Below are 26348 nucleotides of genomic sequence, written 5' to 3'. Positions count from 1 at the left end.
CCAGTCCTCTTACCCAAAGTTGATCTCCGTAATGCCAATCATTGGTTTGTCCCAAGAAGAAATCAGATGCTAATTTTCAACTAATATAGACTTTTTCAAAAGCAACACAGCCAAAAAAAATAGGCTGAGTTCCAAATATGTACAATTAATTAGAAAAAACAACAGCAACAGATATTTGAAAAAAAAGCAAGTGATAAGGGAAAGATTCAGAGATAGATTATATCAGCTGTTTATTGCTGTAATCACATATTTGGCCACTTGTATATGCCATGTTACAAAATACCATCATATCAGTTATTGCCTCAGATAATTCTTGTAGGATTATAGCTGTTACATATTCTATCTGAATTTCTCTGGCTCATTCCCCGTCGTCGAGGATTAGTGGGAAGGGCAGGCCCTCTGATGGCTGTTATCTGAATTATAATATTTTTAAATGACATCTCAAATTAAACTTAAATCATATTTTAACAAAAATTTTTGTCTAAAATTTTTTAAAATCTCTGGTCTGAGCTTGAATGTGTAGCTTAGTGTTAGTCATGATTTCAGATTACTTGTTATCAATAGAATTATGAACTGGGTGAGAGTTATAAGGCATTGTTCCCATGTCCCTCCCTACTGTTCCTGGAGCCAGTCCAACAGCAGGGGGGTGTAGTAGGTGATGATGATGTCTGCACCTAAGGGAAAACCAGAAAAAAAAAAAACACATGACTGAAAGTACAATCACAGGCAAGACTACCATTTGACCTTTACAGTAACTCAAGGTGATAGGACATTGCAGCCAAATGTAAGGTTACTTTTCAATCACTCAATGGAACATTCCATGAAATTTAAACAGTGACAGTACTACCGTAACTCTGATAGATGCAAAGCTGGTTCAAGCAGTAATTCTGGATGTATGATTTGAGCTTATCACAAGTGATTGGTACACATTCTGAAGTGTTTCTTTATCATACAACATCCAACCTACAAGCTGGATTGGAGACAAGTCAATAGGTACAAATCTTTGCAAACAATGCAAACACACACACTGTCAGACATTCTATCCCTTGTGCAGTACATTGACTCATTGAGCATCCTGAAACACACCATGTTAGGGCTCAGCCTCTGTGCCATTCAGTCCTCTTTTTGCTTGTTGCATGATGACACCATTGTGACTGTGTAGTAACTAACACGTTTCTTTGGCATTGAAATTAAAATTCAATTTTCTAAATGTCCTAACATCAAAGGTATAGAGTTTAAAAGAAGATGTTCTGCTCAGACTTGCTATAAAAGCAGAAATGTTCGCAGTGGTTTTATGTTTGCGGTTTTCACGGTGAACTCTATACTGCGAACTCAAAGCCACCACAAAAAGCCGTTCTATTGTGTGACAGTAGCGCTATGCTATTGTTCCAAATGCAAACTCAAAACCACCTCGAACACTCCATTTTCTCCTTAACGCGAATCTGAATCCCCGAGCGACATTTCTGCATTTACAGAAAGTACAGAATAGTCTCTCCTCTGACTGACCTGCCCTCCTCATGCCCGTCAGCACCTCCATCACAATAGTCTTCAGGTCGAAGGCCCCGGCCTGGGCACCGTGGTACAACATGGCGTACTCTCCAGACACCTGGTAGATGGCCAGGGGATGGTTCGGGAACTGGAGAAAAAGATATTGGGTGACGTTTGTGTATGATGGAAACTTTGGCAATAATATAATGTCTGACATCATAAAACATTGTTGTGCAAGGCAGTATAACAAAATGCTGCTAGTTGTTTGATATTCGGACACAAGAAAAATATGGCTACTGTATCAAAATGTTACCACAAGTGATCTTACATGTATCATGAAAATAACTGAGGATAGTGCTCAGCAAATAATTTCTAAGCTTTACATTATCAGAGGCAGTGCCATCAAACATCAAACAACTGCAATGGTCAATAGAAATAACAGTAGCAATGATCATATTTTTTGTATCTTCTACAATTATGGTTTTTGACCCAAAAATCAAGGAAAGTCACCTTGTTCTTGGTGTCCCTAACAATGTCCAGGTAAGCCATGCCAGGTTTGACCATCAGCATGTCTGCCCCCTCACGAACATCTCTCTCCTGGGGAGCAGAATGTTAGCTACAAGTACTGTTTCTATTTCACACCTCAACAAATCTCTGATAGAAAACAATGTGGAAACACACACACACATGCGCACACACACACACACACACACACACACACACACACACACACACACACACACACACAGACAAGCCAAAGCTATATCTTCATGTCGGTAACAAGCACTATCATGTGAATGGTAGAGAGCCATAACGAAATGAGTCAGACAAAATGAAGCAATGTGATAAAACAATCAAAACTACACTGTTATATATGTTCCTTTAATGATAGTATTTTAACATGTTGATTTTGACAAGAAGTCACCTATGTTTATTGTTTTATATCATTTCTAATGCAAACAAGGAGATGACGCTTATCATAGAACCCATATGTTTAGAAAAGGTCTGATAATAGCTGGTTCCCATTTGAAATAAAATGTCATGAAGTCCTTACCACTGCCCTGATGGCCAGTCCTCTGGAGCCTGGAGGCAGCTGGTAACACTTCCTGTCTCCAAAGGCTGGGGCTGACTTGGCTGCATCTCTGTGGAAGAGCAAAACAGTAAGTTTACATGTAGATGAAAGAACAGAAGAATGGAGAGAACATGACTGAATCAAATATGAGAGAAGTAGGGAGAGTGTTGAAGAAAAGCTATGGGATGTTAACCTTTATAGTACACTGAAGTAGCCGTTTGGCACCCAATTCCCTATTAATTACAGAGTTAAGCAACTGGTAGAAGGTTAAGATAAGAAGAAACATGACGTCCCACACCTGAATGGTCCATAGAAACTGGAGGCAAACTTGGCACTGTAGCTCAGAACTGACACCTGCAGGAACAGCAGAAATCAAATAATACATTTTCAGCAATATCCTACAGTAACCTGTAATACCTATCAAGAAAAGATTTAGTGAGAAAAAATTTAGTGAGAAAAAAAACTGCTTATTGCACGGTCATGCTCGCACCTTGAACTAGTATCCGCATTAGAAAACTTTTGTGACTTCTTACAACTTTGGACTTGGGCTTGAAAAGTGCCGAACTTGATGTGTTAATATATGTCTTTTCTAAATACTTAAACTAAACCTCACACTGTTGCCCAGCCCATGTGACCTAAGGGACTCCTTGATGGCTGCTATCCGTCCATCCATCATGTCAGAGGGGGCAATAATCTGGCAACCTGAAGGTTCGAAATATCAATAGAATCATCATCCAAACAGCTACATGTAGTGTTGTAAATATCTAGCACACATGATAGGATACCTGACAGAACTTAAGAGGACAATGCCCTAATTTGACTTTAGGAAGAGTCAATGAGAATTTGGAAAATCAACTTATGTAACACAGATATTAAAACTGAAGGTATACAATTGACTTTCACCACTCATTGGAAAAAACATGATTCAAACTGCCTAATGTATAACATGGTATAAACTTTTAAATGTTAAATGCATTTTTCAAATTCAAAGTGTCTTTCTAAATTTGATGCTAGCAGTGTCCAGTATTGTAACAATCACAAATTGAATTGCAAAAACATCATTGGCTTATCATGCACAATTAGCATTAAAAGAATGCTCTATCTTTATTATCATCCTTCCATACCATTCTCAATTATAGTAATGTTGACTCCAACGCATTCTAACCCTCCAAAACACCAATTAACATAATTTGCTTTTAAAAACATGGAAGATTGGAACCAAACATTAGTACAAACAGAAGTTTCGTGTTTTATCCTGTAATGCTTCAGATCCTACAACCAAAGTATTGTCCTTATTTTTATATTAAGCACTCACCCGCTTTAGCATAAGCCAACGACACCTCAGCCAGCCTTTGTGTGCTAGCCTCATTGTTTATGGTCCCATTCTCTCTTAAGATACCTGCAGGAAAACATTAAAACACTCATCAGACATTGCAAAAAGTTTAGAAATCAGCAACAGGGCAATTGTTCAAGCTTACATGTACTTGCTATACTGACCACTTAAGTAATGCAAATGAAATGTTGCTCTCTTATTGGTGTGTGCTGCTGGTAATTCTGAGGAGAAGATTTGTCTACTGTAAATGCATTTAAGTTTGCGTGGTTTTAATTTCGCGGTAGGGAGAAAATGGAGTGTTCGCGGTGGTTTAAGTTTGCATTTGAGACAATAGTAGACAAGGTGGTAGGTGGGCAAAAAAGTTTGTGGAGAAAAGCTTACCGCGAAAACCGTGAACATAAAACAACCGCAAACATTTCTGCATTGACAGTAGTATCCTCTCTACCTGGTTCATAGATGATCACCTATCCAGGTCAAGCCCTGTGTCCAAGCTCATTAAGAAGCATTAAGTAGTTTTTTTTTTACAATGTATAAACAGAAACATAATCATTAGGCTAATGGCATTGTTGAAAGTAAATAACTTTTTAAGTCAACTGAAGATGTACACACAAAAATTGGAGCAAGTTTCATGTCCCAAAATATGGAACAAGTTGTTAAAACTTAGAAGAAAACATTTTCCTGAGGGGTGCTTTAAAATCAATCTACAATTTCATACAGCTTTAATTCATAGCTTCCTGACATATCATATGACTCAGTTGAATATGACAAATCCTAACGAATGATGTAAAAAGCAAATTTTATCATCTCTCTTCTTAACTTTGTTCTTCATTCAAAACCATAAATCACAGACACACCCACTACACTGTACACTGGATGAACCCACTACCTATCTATGCATGCAGTTGCTGTACTGACTACAGTTTGTACCAGGGAGTCCTAACAGGATACAGCATCCAACCATGATGACTCCACTTGTTCTGTGCCTCCTCCTCTCCTCTATGGGAGGACAGGCCACAGCCCAGTGGTCAGGTAATGAGATCACTGGAGGAGGAGTTCTTGGACATGAAACCAGTGACCACTGTGCCCAGTGCTGTGCCAGCCAGGGTTCTGATACTTGTGCCCCAGAAAGCCAAGTACTCGGACTACAGAGTACTGTTCAGCAATTGCAGGTGGGTGAGATGTACTAAATGCCTTATGCATTGTTTCGTTACCAGAGTGTAAGATCAATCAATGCTACAAAGGAGCAAAGAGTCGTAGTAAATAGTTTTAAGATCATGGTATTTTTTTCTTCTTTCACAAAATTATACTCAATGTATTATGAAAGTTAAACAAAAGCAGCCAATGCATCTGATGTTCTTGGTCAAATATGTAATTATGCCTTTGGCAAAAGTTTTAATGGGAATGGACTATAAATACTGACAATTATTTTCTTTGCAGGCTCAGATACAACTGATGCAGACCTCACAAGGTTATCATTAGCCTGAATTATTGTAGCCTAGATTCTGTGCTCCACGTAAAACCTAGGTGTACTTTAGTCCAACAATGTCCACATGTTCATCACTGCATACCAAAGTGTAAGATTAACAGCCATTTTTCCTTGCAAATATCTAGAGGTTCTGTCTTATTTTTGCTTATGAGATCCACTAGTACTGTCAAGCTCGATATAATGTGTTTTTCATATCATTGCAAACTACAACAGTTACATTTGATTTTGTAGGAAGACCCCGAGACTGTTCTGACCTGCTGAAGGAAGGGCATGACAGCAGTGGGATCTACACCATCTATCCCTTCTCCAATGATGTACAGGACAGTGGGAGAAGTGTGGGTGTGTTTTGTGACATGGACACAGACGGTGGTGGATGGACAGTAAGTGTTGATATCAATGCATCTTTTCTTTACCTTTAGTTTCAAGAAACATCTTAATGTCCAGCCATGGTGTAGATTGAGACTTCTGGATACGGCTTTGATATTTTAAATGGTATGTTTGACCTTTTAAGTGCACGTGTAATGTAACTGTAATGTTATGAACGTTCAGTAGACAGTCAAAGTCATAACTTTGTGTTCGGACACAAACAAAGTAAGTCAATCCCTCTCTGCAGGTTTTCCAGCGTCGCCAGGATGGTTCTGAGGACTTCTACCGGGGCTGGGCTGATTACAAGGCTGGGTTTGGCAAACTGGACGGAGAGTTTTGGCTAGGTGGGGAATCAAACAATGTCATAGCTGCATCAGAAACTAAGAGAATTGTCTTAATGGGAATAATTGTTTAGGAGACCAATTTTGCTTCCATCATATACATGCATGCAGAAAGAAAGATAAATGACAACGTACTGTACCAAGAACTGATGAAGAATCTTTTTCCTTTACTGCATAAAGGTAATGACAAGCTCCACCAGCTGACCAGCCAAGCCCAGTATGAGCTGCGGGTTGACCTGGAGGACTTTGAGGGCAACGGTGCGTATGCGCAGTACCAGGTCTTTACTGTGGGGAGTGAAGCTGAGCTATACATACTCGCTGTTGGGGGATATACTGGGACAGCAGGTGAGGCTAGTGATAAAATACACTAAGCGATTAATCCCACCTACACTGTATCCCCTCTGAACAAAGTACTTTGTAAAATAGTACAAGTGCTACTCTTATTAATCTACAAGTGGCTATAACATGATGAGATGTTTAAAAAATAAGCAAACATACTAAGTGTGTCTAATGTATGGTTACCCCAGATGGAACAGTTCTCTCCCACATTTAACTTTTAAATTAGAATGTAACAGTAATACTGCATATGGCATTATCTTAGAGGTTGTTTGCTTGAAATCTTAGTTAAGTTCTTACTTCAAGCCAAAAATCAACCTAGATCTTAAATAAGCAGTCATCCCATGGAAACACATACTTAAGGTATGCACCATTTACATCACGTCAATATATAAGTCAGAAACTATTCAGTTACTGGGATAGGACTATAAATGGTTAATTTCCTTGTTATTGATATTCAATGATTATATTTGATAAATTTGGTTGATTTCATATAATACTGTAACAAAAAAATTTGGTCTTTTTGAAAATAACACCTGCTTCTGGGGCTGAGTCTATCTTTAAAATTCTGTATAAATCTTTACCTCATTTTGCATTCTTTTAGACATTTTCTGACACATTAATGGGTTTTTTTTTCAGGAGACTCCATGAGCGCCCACCATACTGGCCGCCCCTTCAGCACCTGGGACAGGGACTATGATGAGAGCCCCGAGTCCTGTGCCCAGGCCTACCTCGGAGCCTGGTGGTACTCCGCCTGCCACGACGCCAACCTGAATGGCCTGTACCAGGCAGGCTCTCAGGTGTCTAACGGAGGAAATGGAGTGCACTGGCTCACCTGGAAAGGCTACTTTTACTCCCTGAAGCACACTGAGATGAAGATACGCCCCGTACATGTCACTAACTAGAGAAGGAATTTGCCGACTAATAAGCTAGCAACACTAGCTATATGGTCAAGCATTCAATTTGTCTGTGAGCTCTTGTGAGCTGATTCAATATATTGCAGCTTCTCAGGTAGCATATTTGTGTCAGAGATACACACAGGTTTTGAAAAAGGTCTTTCTAGATAAAATGTGTTGTTTTCTGTGTTTTCACAAGAAGCAATTCATATCATCCTGAGTGTTTAACTTTTTCAATATGTGAGATCAGTTCAAAGAGACTTGCACTCCAAATGAAATAAAAGATGAAAGCAAGTTATTGTTGTTCATAACATTTTTTGTCTTCATCTTATTTAGTGTTGTAGAATAGTCAGTCACCCTCAGTCATATGTGGTATTTGCAGTCACTGTCACAGCGGTATTTTCTGACATGTAGCTATAGAGTTTGGAGTACTGCATTGCTAAAGTATATCAGACAAGCAAGGCTGTCAGGTTTTAAATAAATAAATCATTCATTCATTTCAGCACAAAACTGTTTTACAGCTAAGTATGGAGGATGCCTGTGTATCACATTTGGAGGCATTAAATCCTTATGAACTCTCTTCTCACAATGTTCAAACACAAACATTTCCATTAGCCTAATGGCGTTGTTTACAATGAATAACCATAGAGTCAACACAAACTCATCAAACAGAAAAAAAACATCATGTTACATTGGCACCATAGTAACTGGAAGAAAATAATTTGTGGGGAGGTGCATTCAAACTTATATTGGTGCATATTGGATCAGTTCCTCACGAAATATCATGTCATTCAGTTGAAGGACAAGGAAATTAAATTGTAACAAGTAACAGATAGAGACAAGAGGTTTTACTTTTACACAGGCCTCAATGTAAAATCATAGTGACAGATATATACCCTATGTTTTACAATGCATACATCCTTCAGTTCCTCCCCCATTTGTGCCATATTACTGTAGCTGTATTGTAACTTTGGAGGCTGGGTTTTAAGAGAAGATATCTTCAAAGTCACGATGATTCCATTCTTTATTTGTCTCCTCCTTTCCTATATGGGAGGACAGGCCACAGCCCAGTGGCAGGGTAATGAGTTAGAACAGGGTGTGGTTGGTGGACATGAGACCAGTGACCACTGTGCCCTGTGTTGTGCCAGCCAGGCTACATATGCTGCCACTTGTGCACAAGAAAGCCAGGTGCTTGGTCTACAGAATACTGTTCAGCAGTTGCAGAGCCTGATTTCCAGTCAACAAGTTGCACAAGAAAGCCAAGTTTCCAGTCTACAGAATACTGTTCAGCAGTTGCAGAATACAAATGACCAGCAGCAAAGCCTGATTTCCAGTCTTCAGAATACTGATGAGCAGCTGCAGTCCCTGATTTCCAGTCTACAGGTTGATATGACTTAGTACTACCGTTTTCCTAATCCTACAAACAACATCATGATAGATTACACAACACTACAGTAAAGGAGTAACATATAGGATCTGGTGTGCAATGTGATTGAAACTTGTTCTTTGTTTGTTTTCTTTTGTTTTGAAACATGCTATAAGCAGATAATCATTATTCAAACAGTCACTATTGAATCTACATTGCAAGTAGTTCCACAATGTTGTGTCTTAACAATGAATGTATTTCATACGTTACAAGTTGTATATTCTGTAAGTGTCCAACAGCAGCCATGTTCTTGAGTATTGATAATGTTAAAAACATTTCTCAACTGGATGGGCTGATTATTGACCAAAAAGACTCTTATTGCAGACTCAGCTATACAACCAGATGCAACTGATACAGACCTTACAAGGTTAGCCTATTGTCTACAGCTATGTAATATAAGATAAAGCAAGCAATTTATTTATTTTAACAGGGATTCCATCTTATATACTATATAAACCATGATGCTTACTATGTTTTCAAGTTTCTGGGCAGGCATCTGAGTTTAAAAGGTTGTGCCAAACTGGTCAAGACAAAACTAAAATTGCAACTACCAGTAAGCATAATTGATAGCTGTTTGTACCAACCCAAACCTCAAACTTGCAGGAAGACCCCGAGACTGTTCTGACCTGCTGAAGGAAGGGTATGACAACAGTGGGATCTACACCATCTATCCCTTCTCCAATGATGTACAGGACAGTGGGAGGAGTGTGGGGGTGTTTTGTGACATGGACACAGATGGAGGTGGATGGACAGTAAGTACTGATGTCTAGTTTTCTTTGATACAATTCGGATAGCTGGGCCAGGGGATATCCCACATGAAGCCATTTGTCTTTTAATCAGTAAAGGCATACAAGACAGCATTATTCATTATCATGATGGCATTACTACTTATGTTTTAGTCTATTTGATAAGCCCGAAGCCCATCACCCTTTGCTGCCAGTGATGCGGAGGGTTTTGATATAGATTGATACATCTTAAACCTTCTGTTTATTGCTTCTATGCTCCCAGGACCCTTTTAAAAAGCAGTTGCAGTACTGAAAGACCTCCATCTCCTTCTTCCAGGTTTTCCAGCGTCGCCAGGATGGTTCTCAGGACTTCTACCAGGGCTGGGCTGATTACAAGACTGGATTTGGCAAACTGGACGGAGAGTTTTGGCTAGGTGGGGAATTATCCTTATCACAGTTGCATCAATCTTGAAGTAGAACTACTAGTGGTATAAAATGCACTAGAGAAATGGCTGATGTTACTAACATCATTAACAGAGCTACATGTAATGCATTGTACGCATAAAGCTATGTATTGGCCACAGGACCATCAAAGACATCTTCCTTTCCTCTAACTATCCAAGGTAATGACAAGCTGCACCAGCTGACCAGCCAAGCCCAGTATGAGCTGCGGGTTGACCTGGAGGACTTTGAGGACAACAGTGCGTATGCGCAGTACCAGGTCTTTACTGTGGGGAGTGAGGCTGAACACTACAATCTGACTCTTAGGGGCTATAGCGGGACAGCAGGTCAGACTTAGAGGATCCTTAACATTTAGATAATAATGAATAAGATTAAATATGGACAGTTCACTAAACAAAATTTCATATTTGCTTGTAATAATAACTATGTGCCCATAATAGGCTGCACATTAGCAAGTCATAAGCACATTCTTCAAAGTTCTTTGTATGCATAAATGTTTGCTTAAATCTTATCAAAGGTAATACCCCTTCTCTACTGTACTTCTTGCAGGAGATTCCATCAGCCACCATAATGGTTGGGCCTTCAGCACCAAGGACAGGGACTATGACCATTATCCTACTTCCTGTGCCCAGAGATTTAAAGGAGCCTGGTGGTATGGTGACTGCCATGGTTCTAACCTGAATGGCCTGTACCACGCAGGTTCCCATACATCCTATGCAGATGGAGTCAACTGGAGTGCCTGGAAGGGCTACTATTATTCCCTCAAACGCACTGAGATGAAGATACGCCCCATAACTAACTAAAGCAGTGACATGTGACTTAATTTTCTTGCAAATTGCCAAATGTTTGCATTCAGTGTACAAATTTTACTAACATGAAATTGTCTACGTATGTGTGTGCTCTTGTGCTCTGAAAAGAAATATTTCAAAGATTCCTAGGTAGCATATATAATGTGTAAGAGGCACTATCAGCTAGCTTGTTTCAGGTTTTTTGTGTGTGTTTCTAAAACGTTGTGTCTATGTCATAAGCAACAGAAATTTAAATCACAAAACTATTTCAATCTGCAGCAATTTTACAGTAAAAAAATTTAGCTCACAAGTGAAAATAGCACACCAGCTGAAATAAGAAAGACATAAAAGAAGAAGTGAAAATCATTCATGTGCAATTTGTCTTATTGTTGATTAGTGTCTTGGTTTGTTTCCTTCATTGACAGATGCTTTATTTTCATGCTTAACCCATAACCACACCCACATGTGAGTGCATTAGACAAAATCCTAAGGACATAATTTAGGTACTCCCTCAATAATGATTGCAAAAATTCTAAGGTTGCAGCATTTCCCTACAATCTCAGTTGTCAAAAATTGTTAACCCAACAGTTATAAAAAGCATATGTGTCCCAAATTCATTAGTAGACATTCTATTGTTACAAGATTACAATGTTAATGATGGCAACATTGCCATTAGCCTAATGGAATTGTTTTGATGGACCAACCTTGAACACATTTTACACAACACAAACATCTCATGAGATACACACAATGTGTCAATGCCCTAGATGAAATGTTGAAATCTCTGCACAATGGTCTTGAGGGGTGTACGTTAACTTGCACTCATGTAAATGCAAAAGTTTTGATTAAAATGGCATGAAATTCAACTTATAAGTACAAAAACACAAAATTTGGAACAGTAACAGAGACAAGATGCTTTCTGTTTTTAATCTGAAACCTGGCAGTTATATCACAACCACAGATAAACACCCCCATACTGTACAATAGGTGCATCCACTCCAATGTATATTAGGCAGCTGCCATACTGGCCACTTTAGAGTGGTACATTAAAGTGGTCAGAAGGAAAACACTACCAGCCATGATGACTCCACTTGTTCTGTGCCTGCTCCTCTCCTCTATGGGAGGGCAGGCCACAGCCCAGTGGTCAGGTAATGACATCACTGGGGGAGTTGTTCTTGGACATGAGACCAGTGACCACTGTGCCTTGTGCTGTGCAAGCCAAGCTCCGTATACGACCACTTGTGCACAAGAAAGCCAAGTTTCCAGTCTACAGAGTACAGTGGAGCAGCAGCAGAGCCTGATTTCCAGTCTGCAGGTTTGCAGGACTTACTTCTTTGTACTTTGTACTGTTGCTTTGAAACATACGATATTGTAAAGAAGAGCAAAAGTCTAGTGTGCATCTAGTCCGTAGTATTCTCTTTTTTCAGTATTTCTCTTTTTCGTCTGTTTCTAAGTAACCAAGCTAAGAAAGTCTGGATAAGGATAGCTGTATAGGTGTGCAAAAGTAATTTTGTCTTTAGACAAGCATGTATGTGTAAAAACTCAAGCGGACTGATTGTAGTTGGTGAACAAAAATTCATTTTTCAGCTTCAACTATCTCACTGGATGCAAATGCTGCAGACCTTTCAAGGTTAGTTTTGTTCTGTTCTTCAACTTTTATTTATTGACAAAGAATAATCAGGTCCCAACGTTCTGACCTTCAGGCACTTCACACAAATTTCTTTACTCCACTCAAGTGAAAATGAGTACCTATCTTATATCATAAAGAACCCACCACATTTATATATGAGAGTATGTGAGTTGATCAAACCAATCAGTCCAGTCTTACGCAAATTGTACTTACAGTAAAAATCTGGTACATCACTCCTTAAGCCTGGTAGTCCACACTTGGTATGCAAACAAACCAATTCTACCTGAACCTTACAGAAAGACCACAAGACTGTTCTGACCTGCTGAAGGAAGGGTATGACAACAGTGGGATCTACACCATCTATCCCTTCTCCAATGATGTACAGGACAGTGGGAGAAGTGTGGGGGTGTTTTGTGACATGGACACAGATGGTGGTGGATGGACAGTAAGTGGCTCTATTGATTCATGGCTTGAACCTGGTATCCATTTCTACCTAATACCAAGAACTGATGGATATTTTCAAAAATTTTCATAACACAAACTTCACTATCAAGAATGTGCTGACCTGAAAATTATCAGACAAGAGATAACAGGTACTGGACGTCAATATTTACAGAGAGAACTTCATCTTTCTCTTGCAGGTTTTCCAGCGTCGCCAGGATGGTTCTGAGGACTTCTACCGGGGCTGGGCTGATTACAAGGCTGGGTTTGGCAAACTGGATGGAGAATTTTGGCTAGGTGAGAAATCAAATACATGTACTCTCATAGCTACTTCAGAAGCTGGGTTGACTTAAGTAAGGCTAGGAAGTTAGTAGAGTGGCTAATATTGCTCTCAGCTGGTACACAGCCAACAGACTTTACTGCACCCAAAAACTAATAGACATCTCCTGTTCCTTTACCATCCTAGGTAATGACAAGCTTCACCAGCTGACCAGCCAAGCCCAGTATGAGCTGCGGGTTGACCTGGAGGACTTTGAGGACAACAGTGCGTATGCGCAGTACCAGGTCTTTACTGTGGGGAGTGAAGTTGAGCACTACAATTTGACTGTTGGGGGCTACAGTGGAACTGCAGGTGAAAAATGTTATTGACAGTGTCACTTAAGAACCAATCCAACAATTGCTAAAAATGTGCTGGAACCATACGTGGTCGTATAAAAATCCCTCAACTAACATAACATTTTACAAGATCTCAAATCAGAATGATGCAGTAAAAGTAACTGTTACAGTAAAAAAAGTAATTCAGGCAAACTTTTGCATATGGGAAACCTGACCACTTTTTTGGCTGTGGTCACAGAATATTTTTCCCAACTTCCCTAGCGTCAAGAATCCTTGTGAAAAGTGGCTAGTACCTTGGGTGGTCACTACAGACATGCTGAACTATCACACTCCTTCAGGCATGATGTGATACAAACACACACTATATTTCTACAGGAGACTCCATAACTGCCCATCACAATGGATGGCCATTCAGCACCAAGGACAGGGACTATGACGGAAGTTCCTTTCCCTGTGCAGAGCGCTACAGGGGAGCCTGGTGGTACGCCTCCTGCCACCACTCCAACCTGAACGGCTTCTACTACGCAGGAAACCATACCACACGTGCAGACGGAGTCAACTGGAAAGCCTGGAAGGGCTTCTATTACTCCCTGAAGCACACTGAGATGAAGATACGCCCCATAGCGAACTAGAGCAGGGATGTACTTATTAACTAGCTTGAAACATTAGCTGTTGGTCATCAGCACAACCTTGAAAACATTGATTCTTACTACTATTACTTGATAAATGTTGATGTCAATTTGTTATGCTGGTGTAAAGCTTGATGTATCAATAAATGGTGTTCTGAATGAAAATTCAAAAGGTCACCATGAATACAAAATGTATGTAGGTTAATAAGAAGAGACTTCATTCTCCTTGTTTCAATGAACATAAATCACAAAATTCAAATCATCTTTCATGTCTTTCCACTACTGACTCTGTTTTCTGATTTAATGATGCAAACATGCACTAGCACTTACATTTAAAAGTCTTTGTAAGGATCCACTATTCTCATATAGTAAAAGCAGTCTGAGACCTTTCTATATATGTTTGGCTGGTACTTGTTCCAAACACATTTGGAGACATTAAGTCTGACTTCAAAGTTTCTTCACATAATGTTCAAACGCAAATATTTCCATCAGTTTAAGGAGTGATTAAGTTCAAAGTCAATACAAACTCATCAAACACAACAAAAATCCTGTTCCAATTTCGTTGTTGAGTAGACTACTGATACCCAATGGCCAGCCACTAGAGGAAAACATTTCCAGGGGAGTACCCAATCTTACGCTGCTGCATATTCCTTTATATCATCTTGAAATGTCATCTGAAGTAGCTGAGGTACCAAAAGCTTAAATTCTGACAAGCAACAGAGACAATTGGTTTTAAATTTTTCACCTGCAAAAGTTGGAAGTAAAATCACTCCTACATACACCTCCCCCCCCCCATATTGAACAATGGGTGCAACCACTCCACATCTATTCCAAGCTGTGACTTTGAAGACGGCAGAGAAAGGTTGTGCCTTAGAGCATTCTCTACCAGAATAGTGTGCCTCAGTCATAATGACTCCACTTGTCCTCTGCCTCCTCCTCTCCTCTATGGGAGGACAGGCCACAGCCCAGTGGCAGGGTAATGAGTTAGAACAGGGTGTGGTTGGTGGACATGAGACCAGTGACCACTGTGCCCTGTGCTGTGCCAGCCAGGCTACATATGCTGCTGCGTGTGCACAAGAAAGCCAAGTTTCAGGTCTACAGAATACTGTAGAACAACTGCAGAGCCTGATTTCCAGTCAACAAGCTGCACAAGAAAGCCAAGTTTCCAGTCTACAGGTTGGCAGGACTTGCATGTGCTGACTCTCACTAAAACTTAGTAACCATACACAATTACTCAATGCTGTAAAGATACCTAACATGGCTAAGTGTAATTTGCTGGTAATTTTGTGATTTTCTGTTTTATGCAGACAATGTTGCAAACAAAATGTACTACTAGTAATAACACAATTTGTGTTTTGCAGGCTCAACTACATAACCAGATGCAACTAATACAGACTTTACAAGGTTAGCCTAGCTTTTGTCCCTGAAAATAATGAAAAAATATGCCAACAACAATGTTATGTCCAAAGCTTTTCTGTGTTCTCATAAGTTGCTAACAACATTGTCAATTTTCTAGCACAGGGACATACATCCTAAAAAAATATGATCATAACAATTGCAAGGTGCTTTGGCTGTTTTGAACCAATCAAGTCATCAAATTTACAGGAAGACCCCGAGACTGTTCTGACCTGCTGAAGGAAGGGTACGACAGCAGTGGGATCTACACCATCTATCCATTTTTCAACGATGTCCAGGACAGTGAAAAAAGCATTGGGGTGTTTTGTGACATGTACACAGACGGTGGTGGATGGACAGTAAGTGCTCATCCTGATCTTTAGTTCTACTTTAACATTAACTGGCGTCATTTCGAATTGTATACGTCGCAAGAATCTCAGAAGACTTTTTAGCATTTGAAGGATGCATTCTTTAAAACACATGAAATAACTGGTGTCACTTTGCTAAGGCTGTAAGAATGAGTCTGCAGATAAGATGTACATTTACTATGACTGACTTGTCTCTACATCAGTGTCACAGAAATGTAATAATCTACTGAAAGGTGGCATGTAATGAGTTAATAAGGAGAACTTGGCCTTTCTTTACAGGTTTTCCAGCATCGCCAGGATGGTTCTGAGGACTTCTACCGGGGCTGGGCTGATTACAAGGCTGGGTTTGGCAAACTGGACGGAGAGTTTTGGCTAGGTAGATGTGGAACCACATTGATGCATAAGATTCTGGTTCAATCTTAAAGTAAATGAATAAAATGTAGTTGGTAAGTGGCCAATATTGCTAACATCATGTAAAGAGCTTCATGTACATGTGATGCAGTGCACAAAGCTACGACATAGTGGCTATCAGATCATTAGATAAACGATGTCTCTTTTCTTCTTACTACAAACTTTAAAGGTAATGACAAGCTGCACCAGCTGACCAGCCAAGCCCAGTTTGAGCTGCGGGTTGACCTGGAGGACTTTGAGGACAACAGTGCGTATGCGCAGTACCAGGTCTTTACTGTGGGGAGTGAGGCTGAGCACTACAGACTTGCTGTTGGAAACTATACAGGGACCGCAGGTGAGAATAAGAGGATTACATGTACATTTGGCAACTACATAACTGTAAAGGTACCCATTACACATTTATATCCAGTGTCAATGCACTGCAAAATCAAAATGCTGCAATAAGAATTATCTGAGAAAATGTTCAATTGGCATATCACAGTAGTCTCGACTATTAGTGGACTAGCACTTTCCTGTGCTGGCCTGTGTGGCCCATGGACTATAGAAATGGAGATTGGAAGGATTTTTAATTTTAACTTTTGATATCACAGAGGCATCGGTCCTAATAACAATATACACTCAGCTGATCTAAGCTTTCAAAATTACACTTTGCACGATCTAACACCATGCCTTAATTTACACAGAAGGAACAAGATACATTCCTTTACGCATGATGTGAATCTTTTTGTAGGAGACTCCATGGTGTACAAACATGATGGCTGGCCATTCAGCACCAAGGACAGGGACTATGATGACAGTTCTGGCTCCTGTGCCCAGAGGTACAAAGGAGCCTGGTGGTACGCTGCCTGCCACCACTCCAACCTGAACGGCCTGTACCATGCAGGAGATCACACATCCTACGCAGATGGAGTCAACTGGAGTGCCTGGAAGGGCTACTATTACTCCCTGAAGCACACTGAGATGAAGATTCGCCCCATAGCTAACTAAAGCAGGAATGTATGATGTATGAAGCTTGAAGTTGCATAGGCAAAGTAGTGGGTAACCTCAAGCCAACCGTACACACTCAAGCCGTATCAAGCAGACCTTGTTTTTTTGTTACACTCAAACTGATGGGCTTCTAGATGACTTTGAATATTGACATTTAATTCTTCAAAGATGAGAAATCTTTATGCAAAAGAAGTGATGTTTCACACCATACTTTCCTGCCTCAACAGCAATAATTTTATCAGTTACAGTGTAACTGTGCTTGCTATGCATAATATTAAGCCTGTACAACACACATTAATGTGTCTGCATAATATCAAGCCTGTACAACACACATTAATGTGTCTGCTACATTTGAATAGTAACAAAATTTCAGATCATGTTGAGCTATTCCTTTGTTTCTGCAAGGAGGTTTTATATAAAACCTCCTTGGTTTCTGTTACTACCTACCAGGAAGTAGATGGCCTTTTTTTGCAAATGATTCTATTTGAATCACTTCAAATCAATTCTGTCACTGACACTGACAAGCAAAAATCTTCAAAACAAATAACCTCGTTCATTTTCCTTGCTTCAATAAACAACAGAATTCAGATCACTGTGTTTTCATTACTGACTGTACTTTGATGTCAATAACTCACACTCATTTGACTTTTGTGACTGTATGTAAGGATCCATTGTTTGCAACAATTGTGAAAAGTTTACACCTGTGCTTGTTCCAAACACATTTAGAAGCATTAATTCTCTACAAAGTTTCTTCTCATAGTGTTTAAACACAAACGTTTCCATTAGTCTAATGGCATTGTTTTATTGAATAACTTTAAGCCAACACACATATATCAATTAGAACAAACATCACGTTTAGTCTAGGAGCCACAATAATTTTTGGAAACCACAGCAACTGGAAGAAAACACTTCCCTGGGGTACAGTCAAGATTCACACTGCAGTCTGATGCATGTTATTTCACCTCCAATTGAGATGTGATGTCATCAATTGTCATTCAAATAAAGTACATAAAGGTCAAATTCTAACAAAATAACAGCGACTACTCGTTTCCTCTTTTCACACGTAAAACCCAGAAGTAAAACCATCCCAAACATCCCCCACTTATGTTGTACAATGGATGCACCCACTCCCAATCCAACCAACTACTTGGGGGTTGACAGAGAAGACTTTGCTTAGAGGCTTAGAGGGTCCTAACAAAAATACAGTGTCTCAGTCATAATGATTCCACTTATCCTCTGCCTCCTGCTATCCTCTATGGGAGGGCAGGCCACAGCCCAGTGGCAGGGTAATGAGTTAGAACAGGGTGTGGTTGGTGGACATGAGACCAGTGACCACTGTGCCCTGTGCTGTGCCAGTCAGGCTACGTATGCTGCCACTTGTGCACAAGAGGGTCAAGTATCCAGTCTACAGAATACTGTTGGACAACTGCAAAGTATGGTTTCCAGTCAACAGAATACTGTTGAGCAACTGCAGAGCCTGATTTCCAGTCAAGAAGTTGCACAAGAAAGCCAAGTTTCCAATCTACAGAATACTGTTGAGCAACTGCAGGGCATGGTTTCAAGTCAACAGGTCGGTATGACCTACTTGTATTGTCTCAATAAAATTGTATAATTAACGACACATAGTTACTCAATGCTGTAAAGAAGCATAACAAGGCTAAATGTAAGTGTAATTTTCTGATGGTTTACATGTGTGTTCATGCTGTGTTCATATGTGCTCACAAATGTATAGTAATGTGTATATATGACTGACTAGACAATTCTTAATTTGCAGGCTCAGCTACATAACCAACTACAACTGATACAGACCTTACAAGGTTAGCCTATAGTGAGCTTTTTTCCCTGAAAAACTGATTGATAATATGAAAACATATTAAGTTGTCACATTGTGAATATCAATTATTTCCTCATCAGTTCTGTGTTGCTGGCAACATTGTCAATTTTCTTATGCAGACATTTGACTACTATTGAATATGGCAAGGTACGATAACAATTGTTAATCCTACAGGAAGACCCCGAGACTGTTCTGACTTGCTGAAGGAAGGGTATGACAGCAGTGGGATCTACACCATCTATCCTTTTTTCAACGATGTCCAGGAGAGTGGAAAAAGCATTGGGGTGTTTTGTGACATGTACACAGACGGTGGTGGGTGGACAGTAAGTACTGCTGATTTTTAGTCCTGCTTATACATTTACCTGGTATTATTATTATTGGTAACATATGAAAGGTGAATTTTTAACAAGATGCAGGAAATAACTGGGGTGTCGCTTTAGTAAGAAGCAAATTAGATATACTGTCATTTAAAAAAAACCTTTGTACTATTGACAGGATGTTCCTGTCAATAAGATTTTTTTGCACTATTGACAGGATCTTCATGTCAATAAAGATTTTTTGGGACTATCAACTATCAGCAGAATGTTTCTTGCTCTTTTCATAATCTTGTGAATAACATGTGTCATGATCCTGTTAAGGTCTCACTTCTGTATTACTCCGAGTGGGTATGCTAAACGAGTGCGTGGCCCAAAAAAATGAACGGCTGCATGAATGGTGTGTATATCGGTGGGAAATTCCCTTTTGGCTAGGCCAACCTATCTCAAGCGTCAAACTGATGAAAGCTTGTTTGTATCTGAAGAAATTAGCAGGCAAAGTTCGGCAGCCGCGCGCGAGGTCGGACGTACACAGGCGGGGCATTGTGTGTGAATCGGTCCGGCGCTTACAGCTGGAAAGTGGCTTTATGGGGGTGTAGCCAAGTGCAGTTTGTAATTGCTATAAAAAGAGATTGTATGTAGTGAAAATGTTGTCAATTTTTTTACATAATCTAGGGTAAATGTTCTCAACATGGAACGAAAAACATTGGCACATTTTCTATATCTTCATTACGAACGCGCCCATGTAAAACACGTATTATAACATGTAATCCTATGGGGCGAAAAAACTCATGAATGAGACCTTAAGTAAAAATGAAAAATATTCATAAAAAATCAACGATTAGCGCTGGAGCGTAAATTTCAAAACGATTGATAATCCGGCGTCACCCCACATTTTCTGACTGCAGGTTGTCATGGCAACGGACTAGTCTACTTTTTTGAGGGGCGTTTTTATTGTTTTTTTCATTGTATTTTGCTTTGCTAGATATAGAAGCCATTTGAAACAAGATTATAGTTTTAGATCGTAATAATACGAAAGAGAGCATCGTTCTGTTCCTTCTGTTGCGTTTTGTGTTGGAAAATTAGGTGTCAACAAGCACAAAGACGCACGTATCTCACTAAACTGCAGCTAACGCATACGCAAGCTAGCATATTGCAATACACTTCCAGACGTAAAGCTCCGTGTCAAGTAAATGGCTATGGAATACACTTTGGCTTACGACGACAACCCCCCCCCCCTCCCCCCATGCTTTATTCGTGTATCTTGCCTTATTCGTGTATCTTAGAACGATTCCGATGGCCGTCTTTGTGTCTGTACCCAGATCCAACCTCGCACTTTCAGAGTATACCCTGCCAGGCTGCGCACAAAGCAGCACTTTGATTCGTTGTCTAGTCCTATACGCCTTTGATTGCATATCAGCCAAGCTCAAAAACACGCTTTCTGGCCAGCATGGGCGTAATTTGAAGCCCCAAAACACTAAAAGCCGCACAATCTGTTCTCTCCTTATCCGCGTCCGCTAGGGGGCGCTTTCATGCATTTTACAGGTGTCAAATGCCAATGCGTCGACGTAAAATTCCCAAACTTTCAGGGATGATGGAGAAAATAGTTTTCTTTCGTTTTAATCATTATTGACTTAATACATTATACTTAAGGTCTCACTTCTGTATTACTCCGAGTGGGTATGCTAAACGAGTGCGTGGCCCAAAAAAATGAACGGCTGCATGAATGGTGTGTATATCGGTGGGAAATTCCCTTTTGGCTAGGCCAACCTATCTCAAGCGTCAAACTGATGAAAGCTTGTTTGTATCTGAAGAAATTAGCAGGCAAAGTTCGGCAGCCGCGCGCGAGGTCGGACGTACACAGGCGGGGCATTGTGTGTGAATCGGTCCGGCGCTTACAGCTGGAAAGTGGCTTTATGGGGGTGTAGCCAAGTGCAGTTTGTAATTGCTATAAAAAGAGATTGTATGTAGTGAAAATGTTGTCAATTTTTTTACATAATCTAGGGTAAATGTTCTCAACATGGAACGAAAAACATTGGCACATTTTCTATATCTTCATTACGAACGCGCCCATGTAAAACACGTATTATAACATGTAATCCTATGGGGCGAAAAAACTCATGAATGAGACCTTAACGCTAACCCTAGCCCTTGGGATAATCCTGTAAAATGGTACAAAAATAAGACTTGATGTTTAAATTTCTGAGCAAGAGTGATTAAATGAAATAATAAAAAAACAGAATACGATGTTGAAAAAAACATCATAATCTGGATCAAACGCTATGATCACTCTACCAACCGAACCATTGCACTGATTCTTTCATAAGGTTTTTTACCACTTTAAAGGTATTTCTGCGCTTCCTGTCCAGACGCTTTTTGTATTATTGACAGGATGTTAATAGCAATGCCAGGTACTTTATGAGCTAAGTAGAGAACTTGGTCTTTCTTTACAGGTTTTCCAGCGTCGCCAGGATGGTTCTGAGGACTTCTACCGGGGCTGGGCTGATTACAAGGCTGGGTTTGGCAAACTGGACGGAGAGTTTTGGCTAGGTGGGGAATCACATGTTGCCTTACATGTAGCTACATCAAAATTTGGTACAAGTTTTGAAGAACATGTACAGAATGCACTATTAGGGAAGTGGCTGATGTTGCTGACACAAAGCTACACATGTTCACAAAATGTAATGCACTGCTTTAAAGGTAATAAACATATTGGCCATTAAGCAATCATAACATCTTCCTTTCCTCTTACTACAAAGGTAATGACAAGCTCCACCAGCTGACCAGCCAAGCCCAGTATGAGCTGCGGGTTGACCTGGAGGACTTTGAGGGCAACAGTGCGTATGCGCAGTACCAGGTCTTTACTGTGGGGAGTGAGGCTGAACACTACAGACTGACCCTTGGGGGCTACAATGGGACAGCAGGTCAGACTTTTTCATACTTTTTTTTGAGAATCAACAGCTACCTGAAGTTTACTGAGTTACCCAACATTCAGAGTACATCCTTGGCTCCATTTCATGGAAAAATTGGGTAAAATTAGAATATTTCTCCCTTTGTGATCTGACACAGTTGTATTATTTGCAGGAGACTCCATGGACCATCATAATGGCCGTCCATTCAGCACCAAGGACAGGGACTATGATGACAGTTCTGCCTCCTGTGCCCAGGCCTACAAGGGAGCTTGGTGGTATGGCAGCTGCCACAACTCCAACCTGAATGGCCTGTACCACGCAGGCTCTCATACCTCACGTGCAGATGGAGTCAACTGGAATGCCTGGAAGGGCTTCTATTACTCCCTGAAACACACTGAGATGAAGATACGCCCCATAGCTAACTAAAAAAGTGATGTGCAGAGTTTGGCTTGGTTTGCAATGCTTACTGTAGGTCTTCTTCATGAAGAACATTCAATTCTTCCAAGTTTGGGAAATCCTTATCAGCGTTCGAAATACCCGTCTGCAATCTGCAAATTGCAGAAAGATTTTCAAGATTGCAGAAGAAAAATTTAACAACTTGCAATTTTACAGAATAAAAAAAGTTACGCTTAGGATTCAATGGTTCTCAATTTAACAAAGGAGGTTATAATATAGATTTAGCTAGCGGCGCTGTAGATAAACTGAAACCAGTGCCGAGCGAACCTGACGGCGTTTCGGTGTGTGCCGACTGCCTCTGAGGTTCAAGTTTTTTCAGAGATTTCCGACACTTTCCGTGATAACTTCGGGGACGAATTATGTGAGAAAATTTCAAATTCGTGCATTCCCGTCCTAACCTCGCTTATCTCCACGGCCACGATCTTGGGGTTGCCAAAAGTCGGGAAAATAATTCAGCAGTAACGAAATGGTGGCCACTACATCAGCCCGTGGTCCTTCAAGCCCAGATGGCAGCGATGAAGTTAAGAACTACTCAGATAGATCTAGAGCACAGCCTTGCGAGCAAGGAGAAGGCGGAACATTTTCTGCTGTGCCGAGACAGTGGGGAGGGGGGCGCCCACGTGAAAAACAATAACATCGCCGGGCCGTCTGGAGTCTCCGCGACTGTCCAAAGTCGGAGTCTGATGTTAAAAACCGATAGCGATTTTTCAGATTCATAAAACAAACTCATGCAGAGGCCAAGGTTTGCGTGAGTTTTTTATTTTATTTTGAATTTTTCATTTTTTTTCGATTTTTTCAAATCTTTTCATCAGAACACGTATTCCTTGCAAGGGTATAATGTCCTTTTCCTTCTTATCAGGCAGGTTGTTGAATTTCTTAAATTCAATGATTCATGTATACCAGAAAGCAAACACATACACTGCTACAAGCTATGGCATATAGCTATATTCATTATATAACATAACTCACCACAGTGCCCATGACTGGTGTATGGACACAAACAGACATCACAGGCCACCAGAAGACTTGGGAAGGCTTGTCTCAGCTTCTGTACAGCTAAGATGGCAGGAGTCTCAGGCACATCTGCACTGCTACCTCGGTCATCCTTAAGTACAAAGTGCAACGCACATCTGTTAAACTAAACAATGTCATGTCCTACCTGTTTTGTTGTAGAATGAGACAACCACAGGACATTAAGCTAGATTTAACTTTTCTGGTAGCTTTGTATAGAGGTGAATTATCAGTACATTTTGCCTAAATCTGTAGCCCTTTGTTTTTATGGAATGGTCTATGACATTACTTGCAGCTTCGAATGTTGAAATACCACTTCTTGGCATTACTTAAAACTAAAGAAAGTAAGTCGGAACTGTATGCAACTATACCAACCTTGGGCAGCTTGGAAGGAACCCCAAAGATGAGAACACACTTCAGGTCTTTCTTGACCAGGGGAGTCAGATGTTCCACTATTCTGTTCACACCAAATCTATAGATGTTTCAAATAGTAAAAATGAATAATAATAATCAACAATAATCTAGATAATGGTAAATTCATGAATCAAAAGTTAGTTATGGAAGAACAAGGAAATACGTAGAAGAGAAATATATGGTTCTACAATATATCCTGGGACCACTATTTGCTGATCATTGACAAAACTACTCATAGCTTAGTGATTATGAGGTTATTCTATGCATCATTTACAATGTAGTTATCATTATACAGAGCTCCTATATTACCTCACTATTGGTAACCTTCTACTAAGTTCTAGCAAATATGTATCAGCTCTAGAGTGATGAAAATGTTTACCTGGACTGAAGAGGCAGGCTTGTGATGGGCTCTACAGTATCAGCATCATCACTGGTCAGGAAAAACAGAACTGACAATTAACATACACATTAGTGCATTATACATGTGTATCTGCCTTGGGGCTGTTGCCGATAAATAAAATGAGAATTTAGTCTAAAGCAATTTTAGAAACTTTACAGGAACTTTTGAAAGAAAACAAAATCCACCAAAATCTTTCTGTCAGTAATGTCTGTTTGTTTGTTTGTTTTGCTAACAGGTAAACTGCCTTCAGGCGTAACAACCCAGTTTTGTGCAGTTACTCATTGCTAGCCAAACTAGACTTTATTTTATAACATAGGTTTTATGATGTCAGCACTTCATTCAAAAAAGTTAATGCAGAAACAGGAACTATTGCAACAGAAAATATGTAAAATTCCATGCATTCTAACTCAAATCAGGGAATTTGATACACAAAAAATATTTACACATTATATTTATGTACCCTGTATCCTGGCGACCCGATGAAATGGTTAAATTTGAGATATGCAAAATCATCAGAGTGTGACTGTAGAAATAAAGAGTTACAAATAATACATGGTTCAAAATAGATAACAACAAATTACAACTTATTTGGAGAACTGGCATACAGAATCAATATTTCATATCACATGTGCCACACAAGAATTTTTGTTGGTTTGTTCAGGGTTTGTTTTGTTTATTTTTTGCTTGTTTGTATTGCACAACTATGTTACCCACTGTAAACTGCCTTGTAACGTAAAGCATCAGGTTCGTCCTAAACAGTACAAGCTGTAGGCGCGTACATCAGGACAGATTCACTCTTTTTGATAAGTGTGGTGAGTTCTTTAGGTCAGCTCCAGGGTTCTTCTCAAACACAGGACCTCCAAAAACCAACACCCTGCCATAACGTCACAGTATTTCTGAGAGCTAAACGTAGCATATGTTTATGGTTGAGCTGCCTAACAGCGTCACGTATGTAGACTCATGTAAAATGTCCTTATCAAAACAGGCGTGAGAATAAAACGTCTGTGGGCGGAAGAGAGACGGCCTTGCCTGTATGTATGTAGTGAGTGTGAGAGTTTTCGCGAGGTCATTAACGCTACAACGCTTGTACAATTCTAACAACACCTGACACTGATTTTGCCACAAAACTTATAACAAAGAGACCTTACGTGATGAAGATCGGGTACATCAGGTTTGATGCGTTGAATTTGCAGTCGTTTTGTTGCCATTCCCGCAAAACTGGGTGATGATAGCCGCTGTGCAACATATGGTCCGCCATTTTGTCGACCTCTGACATTTACAAGTTTAAAAGTTTTTCGTATCCCACCATGCAACGCTCTAGTGAAAACTTGACCAAAGTCTTCAAACGTATGGTCTTTTCCTGCATGCATGTTTTCATGATCGTTCATGTTCAAATTCCTCAGGATTCAGCTATCAAATCAGATAAGAAGGGGTTACTACTATCGGAAGGCAGAGGTATCGATGGCAGAAAAGAGTTCTAAGGACAACATGCAGCCGAAAACGGCTCCTTTCACAAAGGAAATTTCCTGCGTCACTTTCTACAGGTTTTGAGGGTCAAAGCTAAGCTTACAAAGAAGGAAAGCACAGGTAGTTTTGAGGCAATCACCTCTAAGAAATATAAGACAACACACATGCATTTAGCTTGGGGTCTACTGTTCTATCGTAATCTATTCAAACTAATAGAAACATATGGATGAGCTGAGGGCATGTCAAACCCGATGGTTAATTAAAACGAGGGAAACGGGATTTTGACCAACACTTGTATAGATTATATTTAGCACATAAAACAAACATTTGATGTCTTTTATACAT

The 26348-nt window shown here is 40.0% G+C and overlaps 4 protein-coding genes across 7 annotated transcripts; 3 read left to right on the top strand and 1 right to left on the bottom strand.

Moving 5' to 3' along the window:
- Positions 1 to 213: 213 nt before the first annotated feature.
- Positions 214 to 25809, bottom strand: LOC136441454 (delta-aminolevulinic acid dehydratase-like). The gene is made up of 11 exons (XM_066437741.1): positions 25685 to 25809; positions 24516 to 24566; positions 24098 to 24194; positions 23681 to 23816; positions 3876 to 3959; positions 3174 to 3262; positions 2859 to 2914; positions 2543 to 2630; positions 1999 to 2085; positions 1507 to 1636; positions 214 to 674 (listed from the first exon to the last, which is right to left on the bottom strand). Exons 1-11 carry the CDS (start codon positions 25792 to 25794, stop codon positions 613 to 615), a joined length of 990 nt encoding a protein of 329 aa, XP_066293838.1. The 5' UTR covers positions 25795 to 25809; the 3' UTR covers positions 214 to 612.
- Positions 4695 to 7616, top strand: LOC136441455 (microfibril-associated glycoprotein 4-like). Its single transcript, XM_066437742.1, has 6 exons — positions 4695 to 5062; positions 5331 to 5361; positions 5611 to 5759; positions 5993 to 6089; positions 6267 to 6431; positions 7062 to 7616. The coding sequence occupies exons 1-6, from the start codon at positions 4853 to 4855 to the stop codon at positions 7325 to 7327; spliced, it is 918 nt and encodes a 305-aa protein (XP_066293839.1). The 5' UTR covers positions 4695 to 4852; the 3' UTR covers positions 7328 to 7616.
- Positions 8258 to 14043, top strand: LOC136441453 (microfibril-associated glycoprotein 4-like). Of its 2 annotated transcripts, none has more exons than XM_066437739.1 (6): positions 8258 to 8701; positions 9069 to 9111; positions 9348 to 9496; positions 9807 to 9903; positions 13257 to 13421; positions 13781 to 14043. In XM_066437739.1, the coding sequence occupies exons 1-6, from the start codon at positions 8330 to 8332 to the stop codon at positions 14035 to 14037; spliced, it is 1083 nt and encodes a 360-aa protein (XP_066293836.1). In that variant the 5' UTR covers positions 8258 to 8329; the 3' UTR covers positions 14038 to 14043. The 2 variants fall into 2 exon arrangements, with proteins under 2 accessions (XP_066293836.1, XP_066293837.1); XM_066437740.1 differs by lacking the exons at positions 13257 to 13421; positions 13781 to 14043 and adding exons at positions 10093 to 10257; positions 10481 to 11085.
- Positions 14930 to 22871, top strand: LOC136442186 (microfibril-associated glycoprotein 4-like). Of its 3 annotated transcripts, none has more exons than XM_066438920.1 (6): positions 14930 to 15210; positions 15396 to 15438; positions 19204 to 19352; positions 21797 to 21893; positions 22103 to 22267; positions 22428 to 22871. In XM_066438920.1, the coding sequence occupies exons 1-6, from the start codon at positions 14944 to 14946 to the stop codon at positions 22679 to 22681; spliced, it is 975 nt and encodes a 324-aa protein (XP_066295017.1). In that variant the 5' UTR covers positions 14930 to 14943; the 3' UTR covers positions 22682 to 22871. The 3 variants fall into 3 exon arrangements, with proteins under 3 accessions (XP_066295017.1, XP_066295016.1, XP_066295015.1); XM_066438919.1 differs by lacking the exons at positions 19204 to 19352; positions 21797 to 21893; positions 22103 to 22267; positions 22428 to 22871 and adding exons at positions 15640 to 15788; positions 16077 to 16173; positions 16378 to 16542; positions 16939 to 17787; XM_066438918.1 differs by lacking the exons at positions 14930 to 15210; positions 15396 to 15438 and adding exons at positions 18334 to 18765; positions 18970 to 19012.
- Positions 25810 to 26348: the final 539 nt, after the last annotated feature.

Source organism: Branchiostoma lanceolatum, chromosome 9 (genome assembly GCF_035083965.1).
Source record: "Branchiostoma lanceolatum isolate klBraLanc5 chromosome 9, klBraLanc5.hap2, whole genome shotgun sequence".
NCBI lineage: Eukaryota > Metazoa > Chordata > Leptocardii > Amphioxiformes > Branchiostomatidae > Branchiostoma > Branchiostoma lanceolatum.
Note: the sequence above shows the minus strand (reverse complement) of the source record. Positions and strands in the feature narration are given on the sequence as shown.